Source organism: Lissotriton helveticus, chromosome 1_1, assembly GCF_964261635.1.
Source record: "Lissotriton helveticus chromosome 1_1, aLisHel1.1, whole genome shotgun sequence".
NCBI lineage: Eukaryota > Metazoa > Chordata > Amphibia > Caudata > Salamandridae > Lissotriton > Lissotriton helveticus.
Window position 1 is genome coordinate 1862440871 of NC_136057.1, and position 26272 is coordinate 1862467142.

Below are 26272 nucleotides of genomic sequence, written 5' to 3' on the forward strand. Positions count from 1 at the left end.
TCCATTGGTATTCTGGGCTATATCATATCCCATTCCTCCTGTTTCCCAAAGCTCGCTTATGATGCGTGTTCCTTGCGAGGCCTCAGGTTGCTGTATTTCCATGTCTGGCGTTGTTTCGCCTTTGTTTTTTAAGGCGTAGAATTTACGCAATTTCAGTTTTCTGACTGCCTTATACACATTACATCTGGTATTGGCATAATCAAAGTCGCAAGGGGGAGCATATGACAAACCAAGTTTAAGTATGTTTTCCTCTTTTTCTGTAAGTTTTAGTTCTGTGAGGTTGACAATAGTGCGGTTGGAAGCTGGCTTTATTCCTGTTGCGGATGGCTCCGCCCAACTCCCCCGCCCCTCTTCTTTTGATTTCCTCTTTTTTGCCACCCTCGCCCTCTGGCGGCGCTTGTAGTTTGCCCTGTGTTTCCTTGATTGCCCTTTGTGTAGGATCTCAGGGTATTCCGCCTGTCCTGGCCCAAAAAAATCATCTCCTGGCCGGGCGTGAGTTTAGGTAATGATGCTGCTTCCGCCTGTCTATGGCGTTCTCCTTCCAAATCCGAATCCGGATCAGAGCTCACAGTGGCATTTGAGGAGTCACTTGCTCCACTTACATCTTTCCTTGCGGGATTGAGGTGGCTCGGGGGGTTCCTTCTATTGGGTGGTTGTTGTTGCTTAGCGCCACCCCTGCGAAGAGTATCAAATTTACGCGCAAAAGTAAAGATCTGGCCCAACTCGTAATCATTCCTGTCCCTCTGGAATTTATACGATTTTCTAGCCACGATCTTCGCCTCCTCCTTTTTCAGACGTTCTTGCATTATCTTTAGGAGTCTGCCTTTTTCCTCCTCCTCCCCAAGGCCATCGATTTCATCATATAATTCTGATATTTCCGTAAGGAGCTTGGCTCTGTCAATATCTGCATACTTAATGAGTACCTGCACCTGGCGTCGCGAGGCCTCCAAATTAATCTCTGCCCACTCTTTCATAAGATCAGCATTTGGGTTTTCATAGGTGGGGGCCGTTAATATTCTTAAGCCCCGTGGGATGCGGTTCACCTCAATGTAGCGTTGTAGTGACTTCGACTCCCACCACTTAGCCTGCTCCTGAAACGACTTTTTTTCCAATAATTTGAATAATTCCTTTATTTTCGGGGTGTTGCTGCTGCCACTAGCTTCTGTGTTCTTTTTCCCTGGAGTCTTGTCAGGGATAGGGGTGTCGTCGGAAAACATTGTTGCAGCCAATGTCTCCCGCTCCCTCACGCTGTCACCTGACATCTTTCTGCAAATTTTCAAACTTGTACCGGTAACGTTAGGCTGGCCGCTTTCCAAATTGTCGGCACAGACCTGTGTTCCGGATCGTCCTCTCTCCTTCCCCAGCTAACGAGATTGCTGATGAGCTTCCTTGAACGAGCGTCCTCGTTTCCTCAGGCTGTGTGCTTTCCGTCTGACTCGAGCCCGAGTCGTGCACAGCCCCGGACGCTCGAATCTTTCGCTCTGTGTTCCGGTCAATTACCGGAAGCCGGGGGTCAGGCACCGTACTCCTACCGGAGTTTCCAACTTCCCAAAACGCCGTTCAGGGAAAGGATTCGATTTCCAGATGCCGACCAATTTTCGAGGAGGGTCCCGTGTAAAGCCAGGACGAATCCCACTGGCTATATCTCCTGTGCACCGTCTGTCTCCCAGCTAGCACGCTCGCGCAGACCCAGCAAGCAGACTCCGGACACGGACCTCGAGGTATAAACAGCTTTATTCACGCAGAAAGAGTCACCAACGTTTCGGCTCTAACGGAGCCTTGATCACATGACAGCGTATTTTTGACTGGGTACACCTTTTATAGTGGAAGCGAGTGATTAACGTAAAACACCTGTGCAAACTTGCTAATAAACATGGAAAACATACTACCATTCTTTACACTCAGCAATGCAATTTCCAAATAGATGTAAAATACAGTAAAATTTCTAAAAGATTTCCTTTCAGGATAGGAGCGGACCGGAGCTGATAGTTAGTTTTTAAAATTTTGCGAAGATTCGTTAACCGGCGCCAAAGTTAATCCAAATAGAATGTTGCAGATTTCCTATGGAAAATAGGTCCTAACTATATCTACCTACTGGCAACCGCCAGTAGAGAATATATATATATATATATATTCACAGAAAAAACCATAGGTTATAGACCATATATAGTTAGGAATTAGCATTTACAAAACCTTGAAAATTCACTGAAAAAACCATAGGTTATAGACCATATATAGTTAGGAATTAGCATTTAGAAAACCTTATTTTACTCACACAAAACCATTGAAATTCCATATATAGTTAGTTGCACTAACTATATATCGTGCACCCGCAATCCACTGCTGATGATGTCACATATTACATCATTCATGACATGGTCAGTGACATCACTGATGACATCACTGATGACATCTCAAATGATGGTAACGGGACCAGAGGGCAGGGAGATGGTGCCAAATATACAAATGAAATTTGGTGAAGTAAAACACACCTGCGTATTTTGCGATGGATTCATTTCCTACGGAGAAAAAAGCATCACTCTGATCAACAGAGCTATTGACTATCATATGCAAGTTTGTACGAAACGCCCAAAATAATAAATACTTCTTTTTTTGTTTTGTTGCTCCTGTTGAGCCCTTTACAATGAATCGTTTTCATTGCCCCCTCCAAGAAAAACCCCAAAAAATATAAAACTTCAGAAAAATTCAAAAAAAGTAAAAAAAATTTCCGAAAAATAATAAAAAAAATATAAAACAACAAAAACAATGAAAAAAAAAGTTCTTTTCAGAACTACCTCCCCGTTATTAAAAAATTGGTACAATATTTGGAACTGTGCCAACCTCTATTTCTCTTAGTTCGCTTCCCAGTTCGCTCGCCGGTACGCGAACTAGAAGCGAACCAAAAACAGTAAGTATAAGGGAAGGAAACAGACACTTATGTTAAAAGAAAGACAGCTATAGGGGAGTAAACTAGAGATACTATTACCCGTAATCCACTGCTGATGATGTCACATATTACATCATTCATGACATGCTCAGTGACATCATCAGCAGAGGATTGCGGGTTTTTTGGCAACGTGCCTTATCCACGGTTTAATAACGCTGCCTTTTGCTTTATATAAGTTTTCAAATTGTATGAAATATATACCAATAGGTCGTTATGAACCTTTAGGTAGTGCTTTTCTTCATGAGGTCTGGTCGCTTCCATACACATACAGATGTTTCAAAGATGATCAAGAAGTTTATCTGAATGGAGAGGAATGCACTGAGACGCCAGATCATTCACTAATGTGTAGGCACATACAGTTACACGGTTCATGCAACAAACACCGACCAAATATGGCTTGCGTGTTGCAAGGCACGCCAGTTCCTGCTATCATCCCCACGTTCAAGTTGTTGGAAAATGGTAGTTATTTGATGCTCAATAATGAAGATTGTTCTGAGTTAATTGAAAAGGGTCTGCACCTCTGTACGGGTGTTCGCTATGTGAAGCACGAAAGTTTCACGGGCCGAACTCAAGGCCACCTCTCTCTGAGACAAAAGAGCTCTTATTCTTGCCATGCCGTTGAAATCTGTCCCAAGGTTGGTATTTGTGGCCAGATTGAAAACTCCCTATGTTCATGTGTGGGAGGAAATAGAACATTTATGTAGCAAATAACCCGTTCACTTACTGTTACGATAAAAGGAATACTTTTAATTCAGATTTGCCTTTCAATTTCAGCAAGATGGTTCCGACTATCTTTAACGCATCCTCCACAAAGACCCTGGCGCACTTTTTTAAAGTTGTTACCAGTGGTCTCGTGACTTCATTTGAGAAAATCTTTGGAGTCATCCCTGCTTCCTTTCATTCTATTTTCTCCACTCTGGTTCGTGGATTGGCATTTTTACTTGCATTACCAGCGGACGCTCTTGTGCTTTTTTACATTTTTAAATATGGATGTCCCTCCTATGCAACCTCCCACCCTGCAGCTGCTGACACTGTTCCGCAATCGCATGCTAGAATATTATGGCACAATGCCGTTGGCGATATTAAGCACGGCATATGGATTATATTTTCGATTCTCCTACTTCACCTGTGTCCAGCCTGTATTTCACTGCCTGACCTGTGATTTCGATTGGGCCATTGATTTGTGTCTCTGCGGACCGGTTTCTCCTGACGTCGACTTTAATCAGCTGATGACTCCTATCATTACTCACGAGTTGGTTTGTCCTGGCGAAAGGATTATGGCTGTGGCATTGATGCATGGACTACTTGGTCCCTGGAATTTACTGGCGGCAGCACAGTCTTTCTTGGAACAGAGCTTTCTTGAAAACCCACCGAGCTGTCCTCTGATGGTGATAGAGGATCCGGTGCTGGGAGAGCACGTATGTTCTTTTCCGCTTTTAAATTGGATGGCTGAACTGTTTTCGGATGAAGACGGTGACTTCCTATTGGAGGCTGTTGCAGCTTATTTTGCATACACAGTTATGTCATAGACCTTTTTCATGTTTGATATGCTGAGTACTAGCATTTCATTGACAATTCATTGACTTATTTGTCAAGTTTTTATTATTTACCTTGCCTATTGGCTTAAGACTCGATAAAGTACTTGGCTGTTTTATTTTTCTTTAGCATTAAATTTTCCTAGTTTTTAATGCTTTACCTTGCGGACCGTCCACATATAAACTTGCAATCTGCTCTCATGAGATGGCACTTCTATTATCTTATTCAGTTCGTTTCCGGATCATGGGGAGGTGTCATCTAGGTCCTGGATATCTTTACACCGTGTTAAGTTAGCATGGGCTCATTACCGGTTTAAACGCCATTTTTCCTTTTTTGCAACTTCTGCACACGACACTTAGTTGTTGCTTTAGCTTTCCACCTAGTAGTTCATCGTGGTTTACATGAGAATAATATGTTATTGCTCTACTATCTGCTTTGCTTGTTAAACTATATCTGTACAGCGAGTGCTAAAGTTTCAAGAACAACACGATACAGAATTGTTATGAGGTCTGATCTCCACGACTTCATACTCATAACATAAGTGCAACTTCTGCCAATTCTGGGCATGAGGCGGGTTTTATATTGCTTTGCCGAACACACATACACAACAGTTGATGCGGTTCACATGAAGAGAGAGCTGGTGTATGCTGATGTGATTCCTTCAAATCTAAGACACTAAAGTATGGGCACGCCCTAAACCAACACAAAGAGACCTTCTTAGCAAATAATATAATATGTGTATTAGGGAGGGTGAGATATAAGCAGCCGCGGGCCGTGGAGGGAGTTACGGTGAGGCAGGGAGGCGGGGAGGGGGAGAAGCAGGGTGGAGCCCTCTCTACCTTGCCCCTCCCCCTCCCCGCCTCCCTGCCCCACCGTAACTCCCTCCACGGCCCGCGGCTGCTTATAAGTGTTGCTAACTCTTATTCATTTACAGCATGTTAACATACTGTCACCATTCGCTTTTTATGTACTAGTAACTATGCTGGTAATTTTGCTACTGATAATATGTGTACTTCTATTATCTAAGATACTACGCCTGAGAAGACGGCATTAGTAAATAAACATTTCAAATACACATGTGTTCTTCTTAACTCCATGTTCTGGTTTCTAAGAAATATATAACGACCGACTGTTCATGAGTTCCACGTATCCTGAGGTACTATAAGTTCATATTCTGGATTGTCTAAACATTGAGAGTTTGTTATATCCAATGTGACACTGTACCTAGCTTGCTAAGGAGTTTTTGATTACTAACGTGAGTTTTGGGACACCCTAATTCGCCGAGGTTCCAATCCTCTGTCCACAGTTCTGTGTGAGAACAGAAACCCTGCGACAGGGGCACCCCCGACCCTTGCTGGAGCTTCATCACACTTGCGATACAACTCCAGCAATGCGCCACCTTTACGGCACAGATACATCACGCATCTGTGCTGTTTTTGCCCCATGATGCGCCGCATTGTAAATGCAGCACACCATAGGTGACGGAACAGCGGCACAGAATGACTAACACGTCCCTGGTGATGCGCCAGTCATCATAAATGTATCCCTATGCTTCTTATCTTGTTAGAGATGAACCGCCATATGTATCATCAAAGTTTTTTGCATTTCCTAAATAGCGAACTTTAAGGAATAAATAGCGATTCTTTACCATTCCTAGTTTGCGATTAGCTATTTGCTAATTACAAATTACCCATTCATTTCCTTCATTTCCATAGGGCGGTTGGACTCACTTTTAGCTCGAACGGCTGAATGGATTTCCACGAAACTTGGCAAAATTGTAGGGACTGGTAGCCCGATGTGCCTTTGCTATGTCTCAAGATATATGCTCCAGTGGTTTTTACGAAAATTAACTTTGAAAAATATATATTGGGCTACATTGGCCTATATATATGTTGGAGCCCAAATGTAGCCCAATGTAGCCCAATGAAGCCCAATGTAGCCCAATGTAGCCCAAAGATGGCCGCCAGCACACAAAAAAACAAATGTAGCCCAAATATCAGCCAGATGTAGCCCAACTATAGCCCAGTGACAGAATGACCAATCAGCTTCGCAAACCTCCGTTACGCGAAGCGGAGCGCTGTTACAGATATATATCTTTTTTTGAACGTTAATTTCTCAAAATCCACTGGAGCACATATATTGAGACCTAGCAAAGGCACATCGGGCTACCAGTCCCTAATATTTTGCCAAGTTTCGTGCAAATCCATTCAGCCGTTCGATTATTATTATTATTTTTTTTTTTTGCCCCGCGGGGCCCTTTTAAAACCTCCACATCAAACCTAGGGGGTCAGCGAGGATCTACTATGCCCCCTTATAGTTATTTCCCCCTTTGTTTTGACCTCCTCTTGTCTCTCGATCCTACCGAGAGACAAGATGGCGGCCGCTACGGACTTTTTGGAATGTTGACAGACGCCGGAGAACCAATCAGCTTCGCTTCACAAAGCTCCGTTGCGCGTAAAGTACGCGTCCTGGGACGCTGCCAGGTCCGCTGTTACAGATATATATCTTTTTTTAAACGTTAATTTCTCAAAATCCACTGGAGCACATATATTGAGACCTACAAAAGGCACATCGGGCTACCAGTCCCTACAATTTTGCCAAGTTTCGTGCAAATCCATTCAGCCGTTCGGGCTAAAAGTGAGGCCAACCGCCCTATGGAAAACTCAATGTTAAAAACACGTTTTGGGACCCCCCTTTTTTCTCGGCCCCCCCTTGACGAACCCCCCCCAAATTTTCAAGGGCTGCTCAGAAACAAAATGTGCCATTTTCCTGAAAATTTCAGCCAATTCCGTCCACAAACGCCAAAGTTATTAGACATAGAATTTTCAAAAAACCCATAGAGAAAAAATCCTAACTATATATACCTACTGGCGACCGCCAGTAGGTAATATATATATATATATATATATATATATATATATATATATATATATTCACTGAAAAAACCATAGGTTACACACCAGTTATAGTTAGGAATTAGCATTTACAAAACCTTTGAAATTCACTGAAAAAACCATAGGTTTCACACCAGTTATAGTTAGCTGGAAATTTTACTCGCATAAAACCATTGAAATTCCCACGTTATAGTTAGTTGGACTCACTATAACTTGCACGTCTGCAATGCACTGCTGATGACGTCACATATTACATCACTCATGCATATATTTAAATATTTAAACATTACTCGCTAATATATGTATTCACTAAGATACACTTAATAAGCCAGTTAACCAATCAATTTTTTTTTTAAAACACTGTCATGAGTGATGTAATATGTGACGTCATCAGCAGTGCATTGCAGATGTGCAAGTTATAGTGAGTCCAACTAACTATAACGTGGGAATTTAAATGGTTTTATGCGAGTAAAATTTCCAGCTAACTATAACTGGTGTGAAACCTATGGTTTTTTCAGTGAATATACATATATATATATATATATATATATATATATATATATTGCAAAACAAATTGCCCAAAAGCAGCGAGAGGGCACACCACGGCACTTCACCATTCCAGCCTCGCTGCAGGATGGAACCCTTCCTACCCGATGCAGCACGGTACTTTTTGCAGAACTAGCCCGTCTTTCCAGTTTCCCTCCCTACTAAGGGTTATAAAACGGCTTGTGAATCAAGTATAAGGACACTGAACCTACTATAGGAGAAAAAATTGCACCTCCCAAGGGGACTACAATTCCCAGAAACATCACGCTGCTAATTGAATGATGCTACGCCCACTGTGGGAGTTACTTTAAATAAAATGGCAAGTTGAACGGAGGTGCGTGATCAGTGTTTTTTACTGCCAGCCCATGAAGAAGAGGCGTCCTTGGCCTCGAAACGCGTCGGCAGAGGCAGATTGTAAATCTTTGGGAAGCGGAAGACGAGCTGCAGCGAGGCTGGAATGGTGAAGTGCCGTGGTGTGCCCTCTCGCTGCTTTTGGGCAATTTGTTTTGCAATATATATATATATATATATATATATATATATATACATATATATATATATATAATCTGGACAGTGTTTCTGGGACCTTCGACCCTACAAAACATTTAGGGGCAGATTTCCTAAGATGTTGCATCGGGTTGAGTCATTTTTATGGCACTGGCCCGACACAAAATTCTTTTTGGCATATGCTAATCCACACAAAGATACTTTGAGTGGCTTCGTGTGATTTAGTAAGTACAAAAAAACGCAAGACCCCATATAGTGCTGCCTTCTTTGGGAAGGCGTTCGACGGGTGGAGCATGGGCATTTCCATGTATCCACCCATGGATTTTGATGCAATCCCATATTCACTAAGATGAGTAAACCTGGGATTGTTCATAAAAGCTATGCCTCCATGAGTTGGTGTAACGAGGAGCAATATCATTATTTCTACATGTTACTTCTTCTTGCAGCACACATAGAAAAAGCCAATTGGTTATAAGTATTGTTTTTGTGCAGGAAGATATCCCTTCTACCAAACAAACCATCCTGCCTGTAACACAGACACCCTTGCATGATGATGCAAGGGTCCCTTAGTTGAAGCTAGGCAGCAGAAATTTGCTGTATCAAAGTAGATATGGCTCATTTAGCTGTCTTCCTTTCACGCAACGCAACGCAGCGCAGTAACATTGCTTGCTGCCTTATGTTGCGTGAAATGTAAGTAACTCTGCCCCCTAATACTCCATATGACTAAGGGCTATGATAAATTGTTATAAACAAACCCAATTGACCATGCTTTAAATAGAGGAGTCTGACCTGAAACTCCACAGTATGTCCCCTCTACTCAGAAGAAACAACCATAAAAAGTATCCTGAGGCGGACAAACATATTAATATGAATAACAGGGCTACTCACCGTCTGCTGCCCCGCTGCTCAGCCCAGCAGAATCGCCGCCAACACCAGCACCCTCTGCCTCCCTCCCGCCACCGCAGAATCCAGCCCTAGCGGCCGCAGTGTGGAGGGAGGCGACCGGGGAGAAACTACAATCCTCAGACGCCCCAGCGGCGGGAGCCGCGTCCAGCTGACCAACTCGCGCCAAGAGGCGCGCTACAAGGACGCCGCCCCGGTGGAGCGGGGTGTCCACCCTCGTGCGGGCTACTCACCGTCTGCTGCCCCGCTGCTCAGCCCAGCAGAATCGCTGCCAACACCAGCACCCTCTGCCTCCCTCCCGCCGCCGCAGAATCCAGCCCTAGCGGCCGCAGTGTGGAGGGAGGCGACCGGGGAGAAACTACCGACATCCTGGCAGGGTGCGGTAATAATACCAGTCTTTGAGAAGGGTGACCGATCACAGCCTGGCAATTACAGGCCGATAAGCCTTATTGATACCATCCAAAAGGTAGTGGGGCGTGTGATTGTGAACAGGCTGCTTGACTGGGCAGAGGAGAACAACGCTCTGTCACCTTTTCAAGCTGGATTCCGTAGGTCCACAAGCACGGTGGACCAGGTTTTCCGCTTTACCTTGTTGCAATGGAGGACCGTGGTACTGGGCGGGGGCAGTCTATACGCAGCCTTTGTTGACCTGCGGGCTGCCTTCGACCTAGTGCCACGGTCCAAGCTGTGGTCGGTCCTCAAGACTATGGGTGTTCCTACAGAATTATTGTCATTGATAATAAGACTCCATGAAACACATTTTGCCAGGATTCAGTGGGGGGGACATGGTAAGGTGACTGCGGACTTCCCGGTTGAGCGGGGCGTCCGGCAAGGTTGCTCAATGGCACCCACCCTCTTTACACTATTCATTAATGGCGTCGTAGCCCGTATGTTGTCTGCGAAGGTGGATGCTCCTTCACTATCTGGCATAAAAATGCCTATTTTAATGTTCGCAGATGACACGCTCATTCTATCAAAGACTCCGAGCGGTCTCCAGAGAGCTTTGTCCATCTTTGATCTATTCTGTGGGGAACATGGCCTAGAGGTCAATGTGGCCAAAACAAAACTTATGGTCTTCAACCCCCACCGTAGTTTTAAATCTAAAATCATTATGAACGGCCGACCTCTGGAGATGGTGAATGCTTTCACATATTTGGGGATTCACATATCGAGTAGGAACAGGTGGAGCCAGCATATAGATCTTGCCACACTGAGACATAGACAACTGTCAGGTGCTATTAGCTCAGAGCATAGAAAATCTCTGACTAAACCGGTAAAGCCTGTTCTCCAGGTATATGAAGCAAAGGCTCTTGGCTCCGCACTTTATGGTGCTGAGCTATGGGGGTTTGAGAAGGTGGCTGCACTTCAATCCTCGGAAAATAAGTTTTTCCGGGCAATAACTGGTGTACCTAAAAGCACTCCCTTGCTGCCCCTGAGGTATGATCTGGGCAGAAAAGCGGTTACAGACTTGGTCAGGCTTCGACCGATCCTGTATTGGCGAAGGCTCTGGACGACTCCTGAGCTTTCCCATTACGCCGAGGGGTTCCTAGACATTATTAAGGCAGATGTGTTTCCCAAAATCGAGTGGCTCAAATCACTCAGTGCAATTTTAAATGAGCTTGGTATGAGCTCACTTTGGGTAGATCCAGCGGGAACGCCTTTTCCGACTAAAAGAGTCTTAAAAGAAATTTACTGGGAGAAGGTAGCCTCTTGGGGCTGGGGTAGCTCGAGTACAGGATCTATGGCTGGAACATTCCTAGAAGCTAAACTCTATCCCTGTCTGGAACCCTATTGGGACATCATAACAAGGCCTGGCGATAGAAAGCTCCTTTTCCAATTAAGAGCAGGTGCACTTCCCCTTAGAGCCTTGACAGCAAAATGGGATGGTGGAGCATGCGACAGCTGTCCTGCTTGTGGTACTGCCAAAGAAACAATTGGTCATTTTTTATTTTCTTGCACAGCCTACTCTGATCCACGGCGCACTTGGTTAACACCGATGTGTAAGAATTTGGGAACCACCAGCAGCACTGTTGCCTTGCGTATTATACGCACTAACAATCTGACATGGCTATTAATAGCTACTGCCAAGTATCTTGGATGGGCATGGTCGATCAGACAGAGACTGCTAGTCATCTGACTATTCTCTGTCTAACTAATTTGTCTGCATTTTTATGCTTATGTTTGTACCCATAAAATTGTTTTAACCAGGCAAATTTTTATTTTTGTATATTTTTAACAAATCGCTTAGTTTGAACTGTTTCCATTCTTAAATTGGAAATGTAATCCAAGTCAATAATTGTTTTAGTTATTAATATAACTAACTGTAAATCTAATTGTATTTTTAAATTGTTGAATGTACTTGCTTTTATGAGTGAAACCTCGAATAAAGCACCCTTTGACTTGAATAACAATAATATAATTATGATAATTATAATACTGCTACTGCTATAACTAGTATTGATAATAATAATAATGCTCACATTGGTATTTCAGCTAAATATCATCAAAAATATTATCTGCCCAGGATATCATTGCCCTGAATATTGTGACAAGAAAGATTTTGTGGATCAAAATGTCAAAAGTGTGTATAGTGTTTTTGTAACTGCTTTACTATACTTTGTAGGTTTAGAGGATTGCTTAAGTTAATATAGTTTTTAATATGCTGTTTTCTTGTATTATGTTTTAATGTTATTCTATTTTTTTATAGTTTCATTTTTGTAAACAATATTTTATTAATGTATATATTGCCAGCTTGTCTGTTAACTGTTTACTGTTACGTATTTATTTAAATGTATAATTACTTTTTTAATTATGCAGTTCATCTTATTCTTGGGTTGTTGGTTTGTTGGAGGGTTAGGTGGTACATTTCTTTTATTTAAATATGAATTAGTGTTAATTGAGTAATTGTTAATATTAATATAAATGTTAAGTCTTGGTAAAATGTATAGTATTTTTTTGATTATGTATTACATATTAGTTGCAGAAGGTGAGGCTTATTGCAGAAACTGGGTGGATATGTTTGTTTGATAAATATTAATTATTGAATTTAATTCTTTAAAATCATTTAATGGTTATTTATTTATTTACTTGTTAATTTGTTAAATTACGTATTAAATGTTAAATTAAGGCTGTTGGGTTTATTGGGAATTGAATGGGAAGTCTTTTAAATAAAATATTTTAAAATTGATATGAATTCACTAATGTATCAATTATGCTTATTGTGCAGTTGTTTTTATTTTTAATAAATATTTATTTCCAAAACTATCTATTTATGTAATTGTATTATATTGCATTGCAAAATGTATATAGCACTTACCAGCCCTATTTGTGCCACTGAAGTTCTTGTCATTTTTAAATGAACATTTGTTATTATTTTACCATTGAAAATTGATGTATGTTAAATTTTACAGATTTTTCTTTTTTTGTAAATAATTATTTCTGAGTCATAGAGACTTTTTTAGGCTGATGTGTTTTATGAGGGAGTCTGTGGTTTACTCAACATTTTAATAATGTTTTATTTTTTTACAATATCTATTAAATTATCATATTTCAATGAGTAAAATATTTTAATGGGTTTTAGGATTTCTCATTTGTTTACAATTTTGTAAAACACTATTTAAAGGGCAATTATATTTTTGTGGTGCATTTAAGGTGACTCCCACTGAAATATATGGACTTTCCCCAGTGTTTGTTAGATTGGAGTAAGAACAGTAAATCTTTCCTCAATGTTCATTGTGTTAGAATAGTAAATCTGACCGCACCCCACAATGTATACGTTTCCCCAAAGTTGCTGGACTGGAGTTGCATTAGTTAATCTCAGCCCCACACCAACGTATGCAATTTCCCACTGTTTTCTAAACTTAAGTTAGAATACTGTGGGGCATATTTACTAGCCCCTATCGCCACAGGAATGTCACTTTAAGTGACGTTCCTATGGCGGTTTGTGCTTCGCCTTATTTACAAGGCAGCGTTAAGCCTTGTAAATAAGGCACCCTTAGCATGAAAGTAGAGGGCAATGGGTGTCGTGGTAGGCGTTCCACGTAAACACCCATTGATTTTGACGCTGCCCCCTATTTACATGGGCAGTGTAAATAGAAGGCAGTGCAAAATTTAAGACCAGGGAAAACCTGGTCTTATTCAGGCAAAACGAGGAGAAATGTTTTATTTCTCCTCATTTTTGCTTTTCCATGTGTGCTGTGTTGTGCAGCACAAATAGAAACAGCAAAAGGCCATTGATGAAGGGAAGATTGTTTATGTGCAGGAAGGTGTCCCTTGCATTAAGTAGCACACATAGAAGTGACAAACGCCATTTAAAGATTGATTATGTGCAGGAAGGGACACCTTCCTGCAAATAAACAATCTTTCTCTCAACGCAGACACCCTTGCACTATGGTGCAAGGGTGCCTGCGTTGGCGCTAGGCTGCTAAATGTAGCACCAGTGCAGGGGGAAACACAGGGCTGCACCATATTCTTGTAAATATGGTGCAGCCCTGCATTTCTAAAGTGACGGAGCATGTCATTCGCCTTCTTGGTTTAACAACACATGTTGCCACTTTATTTGTAAAAATGCCACTAAAGTCTCATGCTCCTTGTATGCACTTTCCCCAACATTTGTTATTGTGGACCTAGAATAGTAATTTTTATTCTCCCAATGTATGCACTTTCTTCAGTGTTTGTTGGACTGGAATTAGTATGCTAAATATCCCCTCCTCCCCCAATATTTACACTTTCCTCAATATTTGTTAGACTGGGCATAGAATAGTAAATCTAAACCCAAATGTATGCACTTTCCTTAACATTTGCTAGATTGAAGTTAGAATAGTAAATTGCCCCCCGCATTGTTGACACTTTACTTTCCCTAATGTTTCATAGGCTGAAGTTAGTTTAATAGATCGAACTGCCCCCAACCAATTAAAAAATAGCAAATTTTAGCCCACCCCACCCTCTAATATATGCACTTTACCAATGTTTGTTGGACTAGAGTTACAATATTATATTTGGCAAATGTATGTATTTTCCCCAACATCTGAAAGGCATATCTGCCCCCTACCACAATGCTTGCATTTCTTCAATGTTTGAAGGGTTATATTTACAGCAGTATATTTGAATTGCTTTTTATTTGTTTACTTTTTAATGCTTTTGAATTTGTTTTAGGTACCACTTTTTAATTATTTATTATGTTGATAGATATTTTGACAGTATTTAATTTAAAAGTATACATATTTAAAATAATTGCATTTCTTTTATTTTTAATTGTGTTTTGTTTTTTAAATGATTTTATATTTTTGTTGCAGTGTTTCATTTTATTGGTCACATGAAGGTTTAAGGAAATCAAACATGCCATTAAAAATGATACCAAAGCTTCATACAGAGGTTGTTGTCGAAGGACTAGGGGGCATATTATCAAGGGGGTTTATCCAAGAAAGCAGAGATAAAATTATCTCCCTATTACCTAGCTGTGGCTAACACCAGTTAGCGACAGCTAGTAGGATATAGCGAGCATCTTGGGCCCCACTTTGCATGTCAGTGATATTTATCACTAATGACATGCAAAGTGGGCGTGCCAAGATGTTAGCGACTGGAAACAGTCGCTAACATCGCTATCTCCTATTACCAACTTTTGGTGTAATTCGCGCTAAGCGCGAATATCTCCAAAAGCTAACACCTGCCCTGAGCAGTTCTTAGCCATGTTATCCAATGGGAGGTGGATAACATGGCTAAGAGCATTAGCTCGATAATGCATGAATATCGCTGACTTTTCAGCGATATTCATGCATTGTGGACGTTTTTTATCGCATTTGCGATAAACCTTGGTAATACCAAGGTTTATCTGCGGTAAAAATCGCCGCAGCTTAGCGGTAACATTTTGTCTCTAACCAAGCAATAGCGATAATTATCGCTATTGCTTGGTAATATGCCCCTGAGCGCTTTCTTGCACAGCACAGAAGACACCATCATTCTCGAAGGCATATTGTGACATATGTCCCAAACAGAACATGCTTATTCACAACCTGAAAAACTGTTTTAGCCATGTATGTAAGTTAAGCTGTGGTATGGGCTTTTTAACATTTCCATGTATTCCTGTATGGAAAGCCATTCATCCTGGTAACTGATCATTATGCTCTATTATTATATATTTGGCAATCCAAATGCCAAGATGCCTCCTTGCATTGAACGATGGGGACTACGATTGCAAGAGTACAATTATAACATTGTGCATTGTCCAGGGAAGGATCAGAACCTTGCTGACTACTTTTCCAGAGTGCCTATCTATAGTCATGGTACTCCATCCAAGATGTCTGAAGCCTATATCAATTTCATTGTAAAATCAGACACACCAGCTACCAATTCAATGGCCCAGATATTCACTCTCATGAGCCATAATAGTGATATGCTCAAGTTAAAAGATACAATTAATCATCTGTCCTAGAACCAGCACCCTTGACCTCTCAGTAGTGATAGTGAATATCAAAAATACAAATATTTCAAAGATGAACTGTCCCTAACTCAGGAGGGAGTTATGCTGTGAGGGTCGAGAATCTTGTATTCGGAGAATCTGCGGCAGAAAATGATTGAAGTGGCCCATGAAGGCCATCGTGGACCCGTTGCCACAAAACGCACTCTCTGAGGCCAAGCCTGGTTTCTATATCTCGACAAACAGGTTGGAAAATAACTAAATGCCTTTCATCTATGCAACTGCCTTTCTAGAAAAAGTTCCTCACCACACCTTAAACATGTCAGAACACCACAGCATACCTGGGAGAGTACAGCCATTGATATTTTCTGTCCACTTGACAATGGACATCACTTGATGGTGATAGTGGACGTTTACTCCCAATTTTAATTAATCGGGGATCTCTTATTGACCACTCAAGACCAATTCACCTGAGAGACTAGATGGCATCTTTGTGACATGGGGTGCCCCAGCCATTTTGAAATCTGACAATGGCCTACCTTTTAACAGTCAAGAGTTCAAATATTTCTTAAAGCAGCTGAATATAAAGCATTAGAAGAGCACACTTCTGTGGCCCCAGGCCAACGGACTGGATGAGCACTTTACGAATATGCTAATAAAAGCAGCGCAGCATACTACTTTTGAGAAGCTAAATTTAAAAACTGTGTTAAACTCTAACCTTGAGAGCTTATCGTTCAACACCTCACTCACCCACAAGTGAAAGTCCTGTGAAAGTGATGTTCGGTAGAGCATTAACAATTAAGATACCTCAGTGGACCAATCAGAGAAAGAAAGACGAGAATCCAACTTGTGAGAAGGACTTGGTTCATAAACAAGAGATGAAAGTGTATGCTGACAAGAGATGACATGCTAAGAACATCGTCTTCAGGAGGGGAGATCCAGAGCTCATATGCCAGATGTGGAAAAGAAAATCAGATGCTCCTATTGATGCGCAACTTTTTCAAGTGGTGTCTACCAAGGGACACATGGTGACGGCCCAGCTCCCTGGGTAGTCTATTACCAGAGACTCTTCTCACTTTCAGCGTTCAACTCAAGGTTCACCAGATCTATCTGTTGAAAGAGAGACTGGGTCTGAAATATCAGTGACTGCTGATGCTTCTCCATCAACACAAACCCTAGACATTGATGGTGGTCATTCCCGGCTCCAAATGGCAAGATCAGGTTAAACAATTCAAGCACCAAAGAAATTGTTTGAGGAGATCTAATTATATAAGTCTATATATTGCATAAATATTGTAATTGTAATTTTAACAAAGGGGAAATGTAGAGCCAGATGTATGATGGCCAAAATAGCACCTCGCAAATTGGGAGTCTCATGTGACTAGCAATTTGCGTGGCGCTATTTTGGATGTACAACAGTGTGTAACACACTATTAGCGATTCCCACTGGGGTCGCAAATTGAGCGGCTCATGAATATTAATGAGCCTCTCACAATTTGCGACCCCATTGTGAATGGCAGGCCCTCCCAAGTATGGTGGCCAGCTGGGCACAGCAGACCACCATGTCTGGGACTGCTTTAAAATAAAGCAGTTTGTTTTTTAAAATGCAGCCCGTTTTCCTCAAAGGAAAATATGATGCATTTAAAAAAGGAAAAAAATGAAACATTTTCGTTTCATTTTTTATGGGCAGGCAGTGGTCCCTGGGACTGCTGCCTGCCCTTAAAAATATTTTTGCATGCATTTGCAAAGGGGAAGAGGTCCCCTGGGGACCCCTTCCCTTTTGCGACCTCATTACCGCCCTCTTGAAGAGGGTGGTAATTTGTCAGTGTTGTGCAAACGATATTGCGGTCGCAAAAAATTTGTACATAGGGTTGCGCTCGCTATTAGGAAGGGAACAGCCCTTCCTAATAGCGACTCGCAATTCCAAAGTAGCGAGTCGCAAATAAATTCTGACTCGCTATTTTGGTATGGTACATATCCATATTGGTTTTTGCATGCGCAAACATGTTCACAATGCCGGTTTGCGCATGCAAAAACCGTTGTACATCTGGCCCGTAGTGTTTTGCGAATTGGCAATGACAGAACCCTTTTGACTCCTGATGTACAGCGTAGAGCTGTGATGTAAGGGTCAGATCTGGATGCATTGTAGACTATAAAGACATGTTATACTAAGCTCCGTGTGTGGCGTAGCCATTGGCGAGTACCCAGGCTGGAGAGGACGCTACAATTTGTATTGGTATGGATAATTTTTTTTAAGTTGTTAAACTGATGTTGACATGTTTTTGATTGCATATTTTTACATGTATTACTTTTTTATAATGAACTGAAATTTCTTTAAAGTTTCAATACAGTTGATTACATTTAAATACATATGCTTATCTATAAAAAGTTGATATTTTGTCCACAATATTTCTGTAGGTGATATTCTTGTCCCGTAATTATATGTATGTGTATGGTTGATATTTTGGTCTTCGATATTTTTTCCACAATATTTATGTAGCAATTAATCTATCATAAAAATACCTACAACACAGTAAGAATATTGAACTTTTTTGGTTCAGACGGTTATTTTGGAGAAGCAAACTCTAACCACTATCCTCATGTGCACATGTTTCCGGCACACACACACTACACACACAGTACACAGTAGCACCACCCTCTTAGGCCCACCATGCATGTGTGTGTGTTTGTGTTACACTCCTATGGGAAGTATAGGGATTCCTCTGTATTTGTGCACCAATACTGTCCTATGCTCCAGCTGATTTCCAAATATGGGGCCGATTATGATGTCATAGGATACGGCTCCGACCCTTGGTCGGAGCCCTTCCTATGGCATTATAATCTTTTTGGATTCATTTCCTACCAACCCATTTTGATGGAGTCGGGCAGAAATTAATCTAAACAGGATTTCTGAAAGGCTTATGACAGGCTCGGACGGCCCTTTCCAAACAAGGGATTGCAATGTCGGATTCTGACAGCCTTTCTGTGCCGGTCTTTCTTACACAGAAGGGCTGTGGGAAGTCGACTTTGGGGCCCTAAGCAGGGCCCCCATGGGTGCAAGTCCTCTGAGTGGTGGCCGAGAGGGCACCTATGGTGGCCCCTTGTTGTTCCCTGCACCCCGTGGCAGGCACCTTGAGGTGCCTGCCACGGGGTGCAGGGATGAACGGATGCACGCTCACATTGTAAAGAATAGGAGTTTGACAGAACAGTGTTTGGTCACATCCTAATTGTTGGTTTGGGACCACAGACAGGAGGTCGGTCGGTCCCAGTACCAGCTCAAAACCGGCCCCTATGTGCCCTCAGATATAATCATGAACAAATGATGATCTGTAAACACCTTCTAGAAGCATCTCCTAGCAGGAATTTGCTAGATGTAGGTGGAGCAGAGTACAGCATGAATCGACATGATCCACCTACACATTTGAAACCTCCAGTGAGTCTTCCCCTAAATCAGCAAGGTTCCCCTATGCTCCAAACCATAGAGTACCACAGATCAGTCTGTGATCCTACATCCGAGTGCGAATGGAGGAGACTGAGTGGGCAAGTACACTGACCATGCAGGCACCTTCCCTATTGTGGCTGAGTGTACTACCCAATTACAGAAAATGGTCAGTAAACAGGACAGTAGTTAGCGCAGGTGTACTTTACAAGTGCCAGTGATCTAACATAATTTATGTAGTAAAATAAGGTAGACATTGCCTGAGGTTGTTTGTTGTTCCACTTAAGAAAGGATGCTGCTGAGACGATTGAACTGAATTGCTACATGTGGAGTTGGATCCAGGCGTTCTGCTTGATGTTGGAGGCCTCTCTGGTTAGAGTACTGTGTTTTAAAATTGATGTCATGTGTCTCCAAGATTATATTTGCACATAACTATTTATTTTGGGGTGTCATGTTTTTTAGGACTAATGGGCAACAGTAAAAATGCTAGGACTTTAAGCGTTTCTGACAAAGTAGGATTTTGCCAGCTGGTGTGCTCCCTGTACACTGTAAGCCAGCAAACTTAATATCTTGACTTCTCTGGACCCCCAATGAATCATTACTGAAAACTGGGGGCTCAGGGTCAAGCAATTTCTAAGATTTGAAACTCAAAACACTACAGAAAGATACAGATACAAGTATACATCAAACACATTCACAAATGCTGAAATATTTTACTTAATTCGCAAACAAATGCATAATAGTTAAAATGTTAATTTTAATGGGAAGGTTTGAACTTTTCTAATTTTGGATTTTAGTTCTAAAATTCATAGTGGTATGCTAGTTCATGAGCATCTTTTTTGCTCTCAATGCATGCTCTCTTTTTGTCGGTGTTTCATTTGAGGCCACCCATTGCCCATACTATATACTGTTTGCTGTACTAGCACCAGCCCCACAAATTTAGCTAACTATACCAATTCAGGCCCAGATTTATCAAAGGATTGCATTGCCCTTACGTCACGCAGAGTGTTGCAAGGGCAACGCAATCCTTAAATCTGATTTACCAAGTAAAGCAAGACCACCATGCGTATCCTGTGCTGCTTGGTAAATCTGGAGTAATGCAAGGCAGTGCAAGTCGCTGCCTTGAGTTATTCTGCGCCGGGAAGCCGTTACATGGGTGGAGCATGGGTGTTCCCACGCATCCACCCATGAAATTTGACACATTCACAGATTTACCAACATGGGTAAACCTGAGAATGTGTCAAAATTTTATTCCTTCCCAATGGAGGAGCAGCAAGGAGGAAACACTATATTTCACCTTGTTTTTTCCTCTTTCTAATGTGCTCCAATTTGCAGCTTACTTAGAAATAGGAAAATGCTATAAGTAATGTTTTTATGCAGGAAGGTGTTCCTAAATGCACAAAAAACAATCCTGCCTGCAATGCAAGTATTCTTGCACCATGGCGGAAGGGTGCCTGCATGGGAGCCAGGCTGCCATTATTGCGACAGCTCAAGCAGAAAGCAGAAATGGCCCTATCTTAGGAAATATGGTGCATTCCTGCTCTCTCCATTTTACGCAGCAAGTTTGTCTTCCTGGGTTGCGCTGTGTCTAATTTTGATAAATCTGGCCTGTAATTTTTACCTCTAATTTTAAATTCCTTCACATTTGCAGAGTGTTTTTACATTTTCAATTTTCAATTTTGCGTCTTCCTTTATATATACTTAATCAAGCTTCTAATATTATTTAATTTTCATAACGGTTCTGGACCCCCTGGCATCGCAGACCACCAGGGTTCTGCAGACCACAGTTTAAGAATTACCTCTGTAGTCCATTCTTGGATTTTTGTTTTAATTCGGCACAACTACAAGATGCTGCTTTATGTCGCTGAGACATATGTGTTACTCCTTATTCTTTTTCCCTTCATTTTTTAAAATTCTGCAGGAACACACACCATATACACCACCGAATATCACCATGTTTCTGCTACTTCAGTTCCCCCTATTTCAGTCTTGCATCTTCCATGCACATTGGTCCATTGCTTCTGGTGTTCTTTCTCCAGGCATCCTTCTCACCTGCTGTCTACCATATCTTTCTTTGGTTCTGCCCTCATGATAATGTCTCCACAGTTAAAGAGCCAGTGCTAGAGAGAAGTAACTACTAAGTTAGATTTATCTAGCCATGCAGGGTCATCTTACATGCCCTGAGTGGCTTGATAAATCTAGAGTAATGCAGCACAAACCGCTGCATTACATTATTCTTCCCCAGGAAGGTGTTCCTTCAGTGGGGAGTGGAAGTTCCCGCTCATGCACCCATGAATTTTGGCCCATTTACCAGATTAACCATTAGTGGTAGACCTGGGAATGCGTTGAAATACTGTGGCTCCCCAGGTGAGGCATAACGAGGAGAAATATATATATTTCTACTTGTTGTTTCCTATTTCTAAGTGTGCTACAATCTGCAACACGCATAGAAGAAGGAAAAGGCCTCTGAGGATGGTTTTAGTGCAGGAAGGTTTCCTGCACATAAACAATCCTGCATGCAACTCAGGCACCCTTGCACTATGGTGCAAGGGTGCCTGCATTGGCGCTAGGCAAAACATTGTGCGCCAGAGCAAGGAAAGGATAGGAGCACGCTGTATAAAGTCAAATATGGTGCATTCCTGACCTTTCACGCAGCACAGGCAGGTTGCTTGCGGCATTGTGCTGCAAGAAAGCTTGATAAATGTGCCCCAGTGTTTTTTAAATTAAGTTACCTGAAATGCCACACTTCCGCACTGTAACTGTCTTGTGTTTTTGTTTTCAGTTCCTCCCCCCGAAGAGTTTTTCTTTTTTTTCTGGCACAGCTAATTTACTGATCCATCTCCAGTCCTAGAATATTTTCAGAAAGTACAATTTGCACCAAAATATTGCAGGAGGCTTATTTTACAATGCTACCTCCAGTCCAACAATGTTTTGGTTTATATTTAAAAATCCATAAATATGAAAGAGGGATGAAATGTTGAAATTTAGACTCTCAGTGTACTTCCCATGGCTGCTTCCCTGAGGGTGCTTCTGAAGGTTAACACTTAAGAAGACAACAATGTAGCATAATATTTCTAGGGAATCTGGGCTTTTATACATACACTGCAAGAGAAGAAAGACTGAAGTGGAGAAAAGACCCAGGACCAAATGTAAAGGACATCTGTGTTAATCTTACTGAACTAAATTTTGGGAGAGCCTTTCATTAACTGAAAAAATTCCAACACATTGTGTTTTCCAGACTTTATTTTAAACACAAAGGACCTCATTCATTACAAGTGGGCTGATGCTTGCAACTCCTGCATAAACACCTACATAGGGATATGTCAGAATAATAAGTTATACAAATTTATAGCACTTGGTGCGTTAAAGTTTGCACTCCCACTTGAATACTGGCAGGTGAAGCCTTTCGGAATTTAATAGTGAAAATTGCAACTTAATATCCATAATATACAGATTTTGGCACAGTAAGCTTATTAGTAATGGTATACCCCATTTTTGGTGAAAAACATGCAATAGGTGCTATTTATCACACCTGGTCAAATTGGACCCCCATCTTGGTCCATCAGGTGCAATAAATATCACATCACCCTGTGGGCCACCCATAATGGGGGCCACATGTTCACGTTATGGCAGAATCATTCATTACTACATGTCCCTCACCATTGACCGAAGTGGCCTGTGTAAGACGGAGCACTAAAATTTGAACACCACCATTTTCTACCAAGACTGAGCGCACCAACCTCAATGCTCCTTTCTTTTCCATGCAGGTATGTGAGCAGCCCACGACACACCATTCAAGTGGACTATGTGGATTACGTGGATGAAGTTGCCTCTCAGTTTGGAGTGAAACCCAACCTGCTCAGCATGTTCTTGAAGGATCCAGTCTTAGCCAAGGAGCTGTTCTTCGGCCCATGCACACCCTACCACTACCGCCTGACTGGGCCAGGGAAATGGGATGGGGCCAGGAAAGCCATCCTGACCCAGAAGGATCGGATCATCAAGCCGACAAAAACACGGGTGGTGGATGATGATTGTATGATGACGAGCTCGTCACTACCACTCATGCTCAAGCTCCTGGGTGCTTTTGCTCTCCTGCTGGCCTTCTGCGTCTACTTCTAATGTGCTCATTTATGATTTCCATGCTTCCTTTGTGTTCACTACAGCCACTGAATTGTACCTTCCACTTGCTATTGAATAGTCATTTATAAGTGAATGTAACCCGCTCCAAATGTAAAATGACTTGACAGCAAAAGTGACTTATGCATTTATGCTTGTGGTAGAGCACAGGTTGTGGCATAGCCATTGTAAACAAAGAATTATACTCTAAGAGGGGACATAGGAAGCTCTGTTATTAGTGTGTGCAATGTGAGAAAACTCCATCACACCTGAAACTGTGAACTGAACATATGAATGTAATAAGTCTCTTTCAGCTTAGAATTTCACTATGACGTACCGTCTCTTAGATTCACGCAAGAGCAGAAAATGCAATATCAAAGATGTCCATTTAAGAAAAAATTAGTATAAAGAAACTTTTTTGAAGAAAATGAATTTTAGATTGCATTCTCAATTATAAAAACTATAAAGATTATAACAATTACAAAAGTCCTTGAGAACTTCATTAAGATGAATTCCAATGTTAACGTTTATCCTTCCTGAACCTTAACTCTAAACAGGACTCCAACCTTCAAACAACTCCTGCATTGAGTGAAAGGGAGAAAGTAGAATTACTCCATATTTACAAACATATGCAGCATTTCTTCTCTCTCCTTGCTCCGGCACACTGTGTACTGCTGTCTGTCATCACAGGCACCCTTGCACAATGGTGCAAGGGTGCCTGTGTTATAGACAGGATTGTTTTTGTGCAGTAAAGGATACCCTCCTGCACAAAAACAAACCGTAAAGGCATATTCCTGTTTCTAGGTGTGCTGCAGAATGGAGCTCACAAGAAGGAGGAAGTAACAATGAGAAATAAGATATTTCTCTTCTTTATGCCTCAGTCGGGTAGGTGCACTATTCTGGCACAAACCCAGGTGTCAGGTCTTTGTAAATCTAGGTGTCCGTCAAATACATGGGTGGATAATGGGCACGCCTAAGCTCCACTGATGTAACGCCTAGCCGAAACAGAGTGACACAGGGCATCACTATGCTTTGCGTTGCGGTATTTTGTATTTACTAAACCAAACAATGCAGCACACAGTGGCTTTGCGTGGCTTAGTAAATGCCAGAAATTATTTTGCATCTGGGCTGCGCCAAAAAGGCGATGCAACCCCAACAGAAAATCATAGTGAATTTGGGCCTAAGGCCTAGATTTAGAAAAATGCAACATAATGCAGCACAGCACCCAAAGTAGCTGTGCCGCCTTGCATGACAGGGGGAGAGCAGGAGCATGCCATATCCATAGAGACATGGCACTGTCCTGCTCTCTCTAACGCTGGAACAGACTAATGCTGCCTAGGGCCACGCACACACTTATGCCTAGACAAACTTTTAAAGATTTCCTACTTCGGATGTGTATGGTACAGTGCAGCACATATGCAAAGTGGGAAATGTTAGAAGAAATAAAAGCATCTCTCCTTGCTTCAAAGTGGTGTTATTTTTTGGCACAAAACCATGTCTACTGTTGTTAATAGAAAGGGTTTTGTGTCAAAAACCATGGGTGGTTGCATAAGAACACCCATGTACCTCCTATGGAACGCCAGGGCCGGACTGGGATCAAAAACCGGCCCTGGGGTGCGGTCGAGCTCTTTGCCAGGGCCGGTGTTCGGCCGATTTTGTTACAGGGCCGATTTTGCAGGGGCCCAAAACCGGCCACCACCTGTGCGGCGCACTGGGGGATTGCCCGGTGCCTGCTACAGCCAATCCGGCCCTGTGGAACGCCCCCTTGAACCGGAGTAACCTAAATCAGTGCTTTGTGCTGCTTTGCGTTACTTTCGGACACTTTCCAGCTCAAAACAAATTTTGTGCTGGCCAGTAAATTTAAAACACCTTTTGCTCAGGTCTGCATCATTTTTTTGTGGTGAAAGCCCAGCGCAAAATGTTTGTAAATCGGGCCTAAATATCAAAAAGGCCCAACCGTCTAAATCATAGAGGTTGCTTCTACGTCAGGTTTGCAACTTCTGAGTGCTTTTTTCTCCCAAAAGAGCAAACCGCAAAATCACGCACAGACCTACAAGTAATAAAAGCAAAGAACTAAACTAGAATTTAAAAAAAGAAAAACAAAACTGGAGGAAAAATATAAAAACAAAGGTTGTCAAATCAAAATGAGGTGCTAGAGAGAAATAGTGATGTGCATGTTTGCATGTTTGTGGTCATGACACATGTCCTCGTATTTTTATGGTGGCAATGTTGGCCCTATTTCCAGTCAGTATTGTACTCAGCTGGTAGTTGTGTGCGTAGGTCACATTTACAATCAATCCTTAAAGTGATAAACGCAGTCTGGTATGCTTTGTAATCATTTGACTCAAGCAGTGCAAAAATCCTATTTAGGAGTTGTGCTGTTATTCAGACTCAATTTAAGCATTCAGAATGGATGTTTTCACCTGTCATTACAGAATACATTTTTGGATGTTTTGATGTCAGGTCTCAAGCTGACGGTTCTCAGGAAAGGCCCGATGCTCAAAGGACTCACCTCCAGGCATCACTGGGTTCCAGAAATAAACTAACACAGGATCCCTGAGATGCCAGGTGAGGGGAAGGAGGAGGAAAAGGATCTGCTGGGAAGGAGGTCTGAAATGACAAATGTAAGAAACATTTGGATAATATGTGCACGTCTCAAACTCTTTAATCACATATGATGTATGCAGTTATTTTACCTTCAGTAAATCTCTTGAAAATCTATATTCCTGGAGGTAGATAAGCTTTCTTAATATATACCGTATTTTCCGGCATAAAAGATGACTGGACGTATAAGACGACCCCCCTACTTTTCTTTTTAAAATATAGGTTTTGGGCTATACTCGCCGTATAAGACCACCCCTCTTCAATGGGTAAATGGGTATTGAAATTAATGACCCATCCAACCTCAAATATGCTCAAAAGGCCTATCCAACCTCTATTGTGTTGTGATTCACTCACCCAATATGCGA

At 41.8% G+C, this 26272-nt stretch overlaps 1 protein-coding gene across 3 annotated transcripts in view; it reads left to right on the forward strand.

The window, feature by feature from the left end:
* Positions 1 to 23789, forward strand: part of LOC144754069 (flavin-containing monooxygenase 5-like) — a 413291-nt gene extending 389502 nt beyond the window's left edge. For all 3 annotated transcript variants that reach the window (XM_078641598.1, XM_078641614.1, XM_078641606.1), the window contains one exon: positions 22955 to 23789. In XM_078641598.1, the coding sequence (XP_078497724.1) occupies positions 22955 to 23306 (352 nt within the window). In that variant the 3' untranslated portion in view covers positions 23307 to 23789. The remainder of the gene's footprint in view (positions 1 to 22954) is intronic.
* The last annotated feature ends 2483 nt before the right edge of the window (positions 23790 to 26272 follow it).